The 9212-nt window shown below is 31.2% G+C and overlaps 2 protein-coding genes across 6 annotated transcripts in view; both read right to left on the reverse strand.

Moving 5' to 3' along the window:
* LOC106690114 (glycerol-3-phosphate phosphatase) overlaps positions 1-4066 on the reverse strand; it is a 31764-nt gene extending 27698 nt beyond the window's left edge. For 2 of the 3 annotated variants that reach the window (XM_067045496.1, XM_067045499.1), the window contains exon 1: positions 1085-4066. The gene's annotated coding sequence lies outside the window, so the exon portion shown is untranslated. Of the gene's footprint in view, positions 1-867; positions 1061-1084 lie in introns of those variants that run through there. The other variant, XM_067045497.1, reaches the window with a different exon arrangement.
* Positions 4067-4143: 77 nt separating this feature from the next.
* The window catches only part of LOC106690112 (chronophin), a 19834-nt gene continuing 14765 nt past the window's right edge, over positions 4144-9212 (reverse strand). For all 3 annotated transcript variants that reach the window (XM_014435413.3, XM_014435415.3, XM_014435414.3), the window contains 2 exons: positions 6709-6850; positions 4144-4455 (listed from right to left, as the gene is read on the reverse strand). In XM_014435413.3, coding sequence (XP_014290899.1) covers positions 4281-4455; positions 6709-6850 — 317 coding nt within the window. In that variant the 3' untranslated portion in view covers positions 4144-4280. The remainder of the gene's footprint in view (positions 4456-6708; positions 6851-9212) is intronic.

Below are 9212 nucleotides of genomic sequence, written 5' to 3' on the forward strand. Positions count from 1 at the left end.
ACCACAACTGTGTGGCAGATTGTAATATCTATCAATTTCAAAAAAAAAAAAATTATAAATACCGAATACTAGCTACTAAAAGTATTCTTGAATACTAAATATATTTATATTCCATATTCGCACATGATGAGTAACGATTACCCTTATATTCCTACAAATGAATACACTCGCTTATATAGAAACTGCTCGGTGTTAATTATTGCGGTGAACTCCGCAAATTTCTGGAAATACTAGAGTTTCGGGATTTGCTGTAGTATATGATCGTTAAGTGTAGGACGAACAATTGGTTTCTCTGAGGAGAATTTATGAGTCGGTCCAAAAACGTTTTCTTACGAGGCCCCTACACGGTCAGTTGGAATAAAATTAACATGAACGTTCAGATTGTAAGGTTAAGACAGTTGGAATAGTTACGGAGACAATTCTGAAATCCCATCATTGAAATTCTGAGTAGGCGGATGTACTGAGAAAATGGAGGGAAACGCTTTTAAATAAATTATTACCATATGAACTACGTTAAAAGAAAAGAGTGAGATGTCATACAAAATAATAAAGTTCTCATCCATTTAAAATACAAATAGCGTATTCATATTTTAACACACTGAAACTATTTATAGAGAGTTTTACAAATATGCAATATAGTACAAGTTTTAAATTAATTAAAACTTCTGGAACGCACAGTACTTCAGCGAGATAGCTTGAGCTAACCAAAATCTTTTAATTTTCACTTATAAAATATATTCCATATAGTTCATAAAATATTAAAACAGATTCAACAAGGTTCATACACATGCAGTTTCATCCATAATAACCAAACCAGATTATAAACATACATGATTATATCAATTTAACTTAAACCAAATAACACACATTATTCCGATGGCTAAATCAGAACTCCGACACTCTGCTAAAGAACAGATTCGTTTGGTCGAAAAACAGAATTTGCAGCTGCATTGCCAATAGTACTCCATGATTAACTATATCGAATCTTGTTGGAATCACGTATCAATTATTTATTATCAAATCCATCGAACGTGCCACAGAGGAATATTTGTACGAAATAACTAATCAAAATTATGGTACTTACGCGGTCAACTTTATCTTCTATTGTCATTACAACCTGACGTTTAAAATAAAATTTAAACGATTCATTATCAGATATCATTTATTAGAAATATAAAAACCTTTAAAAACTAAATAAATATGGATAATTAACATTATTTTTCCGGCGAAAATTTCCTCATGGTATTTGAAATGGCAAAAAATGTATCTTCATCTTTATGAAGACGTCACGACATTAATTCGTGTGAATAAAAATAAATTCGTTTAATCTAATTTGAAACGTCATGTAATGGTGTCAGGTTATAATGGCAATAGAAGATAATATAAAAAAGACCGCTACATTATTCTATACATTATCCCCTCGTCGTATTATCCTGACAGTAATAGGATGTGCCCTGTCTGCCGTACACCTTAAGAGAATGGTTTGAGTCTTGGTAGCAAGCCTCAGTAAATATTCTGGAGGTTACCAATTTTTCTGGTCAGACTTCTTACCATGTCAGTTGACGGTTCCTTATTAAGAAGGACTGAAGATCACGTCATCAGACGGCTCCATCGTATCGAAGGACTTTAGATCACGTTGTGTGACAGCTTCTAAGGACTCTCGATCATGTCGCTTTACGTCTTCTTATCCCAAAGGTATTATTTTATCACTCATTTCGGGGTCGCAAGTGTGTTGAGAGTGATTAATATATATCAGAAGGCCTCCATACTGTACATTCATTCCTATTCTCAGTATGTGCTGTAAGGTTGGTAGGAACGAGATCAAGGCCAGAAAAACAGAATCTTGGACAGACAAGAGAAAACCACTGGGGCACCAATCTTCCTTAGAAACAACAACGTTGGAGGAAAGGTTACGCAAGCGGAAGGCACCAGCTTCCCGATCTAGCAGGTGACAAACATGAAGATAACTAGTCCTCAAAAACTGTGGGTGTATTGAAGTAACAACTCCAAAAATACTAGTTGAACATCCTGGTAGAGCCCTGGAGAGAATCAAAAGGAAACTTATCAGCCTCATCTCAACGGATCTTATATACACATCACAGAGAAGATTGAGATCAAAAGGTTTTGTAATAGTGAATATATTGGGGCTCATTCAGAAGGTTTCTATGAATTAGTTTTATCAATAACATATACAATGGTTTGTTTTTTACAGAGTAATGCAGTTTTATAGTCTTGATCTAAACATTACTTTATGATCTTTGAATGTCTTCATGGCAGTGTTGAGGCGCTGATCATACTTACTCATGCCTGCAACTGTTATTCCTTACATTTCGCAACCTCAGATACTTAACACTTTCTTAATGGAATAACCTCCCAAATGTTTTCTGTAATCTTCCCAAAGTTTATATCAAATGCCCCAAGCCATCCAGTCACCTCAGAATTAATATTACATTTATCTGCAGCTAAGAATCCTAAAACTTTATTTTGAAATAACTTTCACAATTTCTGTAACCTTCCTAATGTTAAACCACTATTTAATCTTCAACCAGTCAGGTACCCACTATATAGAGGTTGTTTACCAAAAAGTGGTTTAATTACTGATACATTGAAGGATCAGATGAATAGTTTAAAACACTAGAAAGTTCTGGCCAAAACGTTGGTACACATAAATATAAACTATATAATTTTTTAAAAACTTATTTGTTATTTTCTCACCGCACCCCCAATGATCTTCTCTTCATATATATTATCCACGGTCAACAAAGTTTCCATCATTAATCATTCAGACATTTTAGTTCATTAAAAATAACTAGTTTCAACATAATTAATAAACGTAGTAGTTTTATATTTAATTCAAAAATTTATATTCATTCTCCTTTCATTTTTATTAAAAAAAAAAAAAAAAAAATGAGGAGAATGAATATAAATTTTTGAATTAAATATAAAACTTATTTTAAAAAGTAACAGCAAACACCTTTAACCTCCTAACAGCTCTCAGTTGCAACTAAACAAAGAACAATGGTGTAGATGCTACACGAGCACTCTCACGAACTTCCTCCCTTTGATCTGTGTCAAAAAAACCGACTCTCGACGTATCGAGAGTAACAAGCTTAAGCCAACTCGTACCAGCCAAGCCAAGCCACCCATTTATATGCTCGCGTATGTCGCATGAGTTCGCCACGGCTTGGCAAACATGTACAGGCCCCCCATATGGATCCCGATATGTTTGCAATCCGAATAGGTAAAATAAATCGATTCGCAAGCCTGAGATCACAAAATCAATTGTATTATCATTTTCAGCATACCCGTATATAAGGAGTCCAATATGTTAATGTTGGAAATCCGAAAAGTTAAAATAAATCGATATGCAAGCGGGTTATACGCTATCGTAATACTGATTATTTTTTTATTTTCAGAACCCTCTCCCCCGAAGAATTAGTTTCCCAAAAAATTAGAACTAATTTAACTATTGACCATCAGCCACGCTAAATCTTACAACTAAATTAGTTGTTAGTTGAAAAGGGCAACTGATTTAGTTGTAAGATTCCGCAGTAGCTAAAAGTCAATAGCTAAATTAGTTCCAATTTTTAGGGGAACTAATTCTGACAACTATTTAGCAATTACTTTGTTAGCTATTAACTAAATATTAGCTAGCTAATGCCTATCTCTGTCACACAGGAAGGCTATCATATTATGAACAATTCAGCAGATAAAAATAAATAGACAGGCATCTTATTGAAAATGATTGTGATTTGAGCATATAAGTAGGTCACCCCCCATGTTAATTGTCAGAGAAGGAAAGTGGTTTATCTGAAAAATTTTTAATCAACCTCTTTCTGGAATATCACCAATCGCGAATCATTACTTATTATGTTACCAATATTAGTTTAACAATTCATTGGATATAGTAAATAGTAACATATTGTGATTTTAATTCTAGAACCTCCAAAATACAGTTTAAAATATATTTAGTTAGGACGATAGTGAAATTACCATTGTCATATGTGTTTAGTGTAAGAATTACTTTATATATCTATATTTTCGTCAATTTGTTTTACTTCTGGGTACTTTTGATTGTGAAGTAGGCAAAATAAATTGATCATAACACAGGATTCTATAATTAGGAGAAAAACGAATAAGAAATAAAAACTATTACTGTCATTTTTATATTGTGAAGATGTCAATATTATACTATTTAATTGTTTTTAAAAAGCAATCAGATCAATTTTAACTTAAGCTGAAGAAGGATATAAATAAGTTGAATAAGATGACTATTTTTATCACAGACTCATGATTTCTAAAAGATCAGCCACTGAGGATGTATAATAAGATGGAATTAAATGATCCATCCCTGAAGATTTGTATTTCTCCAAATCACTATATTTGTGAACTCCAGTTTCAACCAATAGTGTTACCATACCTCGTTGCTTGCCAAAGTGAATATCAGTATTACACCTATAACAAAAGTTATCAAATAAGAAAAACAATGCAAACAGTAATATTAAAAAAAAAATAATTAAGTATTTAAAGAACACCATTTCACATATATAGTGAAATATGAAACAATTCCTGATATTCATTTAATAAATCAAGATATTAAGGATATTGAATAGACTAAACACCACTCTACAAGAAAAATTAATAATTCATTAGAACACTTGTATTGTCTTTTTTGATAACCCAATTAAAATCAGAAATTTTATAAACATTGGAAAGAAAACAACTTTAAGGTGAGGAGAGACAGGCAAAATAATTTTTTACTGTATCTTGTAGACTTCCTTTCATGACTTTCTTAACATGGATTATGGAAACTTCATTAAGTGTGGTTCCTCGCAACTTAAGATGTCTTAGAAAGAGTAATGTTACCAAGAGAAAAAGTGCCACTTATTAATACAGATAATCGTGACATAAGAACTAACAATTTTAGAATGATGCAAAATATTAAGATAGTAAAAAATGTGGGTTTTAATTTTAAAGTTAAGATTGTTTTTTAAAAAAACACTTCCAACCATATTTTGGTTTCCAACCTTTTTTTGGTGGCCGAAACCTTTTGGTAGAAGAAGGTAAATGGTGGAACTCCACCAACATCATTTGATACAAATACTGTCTTTTCTGTAAAAACTAAGAAAGGCTAGCATACCTACACAAAGCTTATGCAAAATTGAAGAAAACCTGAGATGGTAGAGTTCTAAACTATGCTGAGATGGTGTGGAATGACCCATTCCTAAATTATTTTGCAGAATCCCTTGAAGAGACTCTGCAAGATATTCTAATGAAAACGAATAATACAGTGGAGTCCCAACAATCTGAACTTCGGTAACCTGAAAGTTGGCTTATCTAAAATTGAAATTAAAGTATATTCTTTGAAGTCAAAAATAACTAAGATAACAATAAGGTCACAGTTATACTAACAAGGAGAGGATATCACGATGATACAAACTACATTTTATTTTATATCTCTGGTTCTGATCAAGATAGCAAAATGAATTAGGTACCAAATTGTCCCTTTGAAAAACAACCAAATTAATAAATAAGCCATAAAAATATTCAAATGTTAAGTTTGCTAAAAATAACAAAAGTTCTTTAAAATAGCAATTTTCAAGATGAAAACGTTAGTTATTGCCAAAACCCAAGACATATTTGGATTCTCAACCCAAAAAACATTTAATTTCTAATTTTTATTGAAATAAAAAACCAAAAGTATTAGGCTTGGTAACAATATCAAAAAATATTAAAAATACTGATTATTGTAGAAAACAATAGTTTATACCAATACCGAGCACAAATTTAAATTTTGCACTAATTACTATAATACTCAACAATATGGGTCTGGACAAACCCATTAAATTTCTTTTTAGAAGAAAAGAAAATTTCTGTCTTGAAACCAAATTATAACAGTGCCTTAGAGAAATGGTGTCTACTAGAATCGTGGGAGAGTGTTTCTCGATGTAGAGTAGTGCTAGATAAATACAGCTTGTGCATATCAGTAGGATACTTTCTGCTAGCAGTGGCTATCAGCTTCACCTTCAGTTTTGTCAGAGTGGTTGACAGCTTCTTTCAAAACCATTAGCTAAATGAAAAAAATCTTATGACTGCCAACTCTTAGTCACTCATACATATAACTTTCACCTTCTTTCTCACTAACAGAAATATTTACCAAGAGCTCTCTCAACTATAGAACACTTGTTCTGTCTGGTTTGTAAAACAGCTTAAATACTACTACAGGCAGCATTCTAATTTCCAATTTCATCTTGAGATTTGGTTATGTTTACATATAAAAAAGCAGTGTAATCACACGTTCTTATGTAATTGAAGTTTTTTTAAAATAATTTTGTGTAATCCAAAAAATTAGTAAGTCCAAAACGGGTGATGTCCCAATAATCAGGAATCGATTGTCCCATAGACAATATTGATTGTAGCAGGCAGATATCAGTAGCAGCAGATACAGAATGATTAAAAAATAAATAAAAATATGAAATCGTATTAGCGTGGTCCTTCACAGGATCGTCCTCACAACTCTCGTTCGAAAGTTGAAATCATAGTTTTCCTAAATATGTATAGATAACTTAATGTAATTTTTATATTTTAGATTTTCCAGTTTATATATTCTCACATGATGAAGAAATTATCAGTAAATATCAACATGAACTACAAATTACTTCTTACAAACTAATCGTAAGCAAAATTTGAAAATATAAAGATTCTCACCTGTCACCTATCATAAGACAACGCTTTGGTTCTAACCCACTTGGAATGAGGACATTATCAATGGCAAATGGGGATGGCTTACCCATGACCTCTGCATTTCTTTCAGAGCATGTTTCTAATGCTGCAACAAATGCTCCAGCACCTTCAAAATAACTTAATTTTTAATTCTTGTACTTTCAAAGAGCATAAGATTATGATTTATAAATCTTGAGATCAGTATCCCTAAAAGATTAACACCACATCAAATATTATTAATTATAACTTTTATTTATAATTAAAATCACCATGCCACTCACTCCACTTAACATTTTTTTTTTTTTCGTCCAAGACTCCTATTGGAGTCCTATACTGCCTAACCATGGTTGGGGGTCAAGTTTTTCATTTGTGGGACCGCCACTCAATTAAAAAGTCAACGCCCCAGGCCGGATAAGAACCGGCACCGCCAGCAATCTCAAATTTATAGACTGGGCCTAACCAACTGAGCTACAGGCAGCCCCACTTAGCATTAACTGAATAATAGTAAACCGTAATGTAGATACCTCAATATTAAACCTTTGTCATTTTCAAGTTCCAGAACTAAAATATCAATTTCAAAAATACTAAATGAAATAATAAAAAATAAACAGTGTTCAACTAATACATACATCAAAAAAAGATATTACATCACCCCAGTTTTTGCTAAACTCTGAAAGGTTCAATCCTGAAACTCCTCTGTTTATTATGGTATGGTATTATGGAAAGAAGAGAAGATGGAAATCTTGTTTTGATGTGCATATTTTTATTGTTTTAATATGAAAATTATAAATATAAAACATTACAAAATCAAATTTACATGTATAAAGGGGTTCAATTAAATATAAATGGCAATTTAACATATGAAGGTGGTGACGGAGGGAGGATGCGAACAATGAAGAGAATATGAAAAGTAAAACTTATTTTTATTGAAGATCGCATCACCCAGTATAAATATTCATATCAATATCTCCTCCCAACACTTCCACTGTCCGAAACACTCCTTACCCTTAAACCATTCATCTGATTTAGACCAAAAATCCACCCTAGCCACTGTTGCACAAGACTAATAACTCTTCTCTAAAAGTATTGATAACCAATTACATACACTTCACCTAAATCTAAAAACTGAAAAACAACACATCCTTAACCAGTCTTCAAATATTAAAACATCCGCAACTTGTCCATCTCAACATACAGTGGCGTAGCGTTGTTGACAATGGTTTGAGTGGACATTGGCTGTAGTTGCTCTAATCCTGAGCTATATTAAATTTTTTTTTCATAAGACAAATGCTTATATTACAAAATATTTCCCACCATTTTCCTCTTTTATTTCCATTTATTACCCATCACCTTTCATAAATTTGTATGCATTTATATTTTCAATTAATTAGCATATTTTCCATTTAATTCATTACTTCAATCAATAGTTTTCAGTCATACTTCATTCTTATTTGCAGTATATATGTATCCAAGTTTTCCACGTTTTTTTTTTTTTAAAAATGACAAATGAAAAAAAGTTTTCAAAAAGTTTTTTTTTTACTTCCCTTTATATCTTCCAATTGTTTTGAGGGGGTCCTCATCAGTGATTACCCTACTTGCATTAGAATCTTCAACTCAGTCAGTATGTCTCTCATATTATTAATATTTTATTTCTTACTATGTAATATTTACTACAAATTTTCATTTATTCTAGTAAACCTTATTATTATATATATGTATACGCACACACACACACACACACATATATATATATATATATATATATATTATTTTGTTCACATTTCTCATAACCTTAATATTCGTTTTTTATTCATGAAAATCCATCATGGCTTTCAATTTTTAACTTTTTCTCGTCTGAACCTCCCTCAAAATTTGTGTGACCAAGGAAAATCCAAGATTCCAGATCAGTAACAAAAATGCGTAGAACACAAAGAGGATTATATAAAGAATGCTAAAAGTATATTTGTGTATAAAATTAATCAATAAATATAAGAAAAATAATTACTGTTTATATTTGATTCATCCCACTTTATAAACATATAACATTAAAAACAATCTTATTGATAAAAATTTACTTATGGCAGTTATAATAACATGATAAATGTGACAACACTCTTGAGAATAAATTTAAATTAGGCAAACTCCTACTGCTCTTACTTTATTCTTAATTAATTCCACAAACATTATAGTTATGAATTGTCAATTTTTACCTTATCATATATGGTTCTTGTCTTTAAATCATATTTTATTCCTCCTTCATAGCAAACTCCTTCACCAACTCTTATATTTTTGTATATTGTATGTATGTACAATAATTAAGTTTATTCTCGATTTTCAATAATTTATTGTGATTATAGCTAGTAAAAATTTAAAAAGGAATGAATGAATTTTATGAAGTAGCAATAAAATGGTGGGAGAATTACATCTTTGCAAAATCAAATATCTTTCTTTTCCCCAGTATTTCTGAATGGACTATATATATATATATA

This window comes from Halyomorpha halys, unplaced genomic scaffold (assembly GCF_000696795.3).
Source record: "Halyomorpha halys isolate HHAL.00 unplaced genomic scaffold, Hhal_1.1 Scaffold1581.1, whole genome shotgun sequence".
Lineage (NCBI taxonomy): Eukaryota > Metazoa > Arthropoda > Insecta > Hemiptera > Pentatomidae > Halyomorpha > Halyomorpha halys.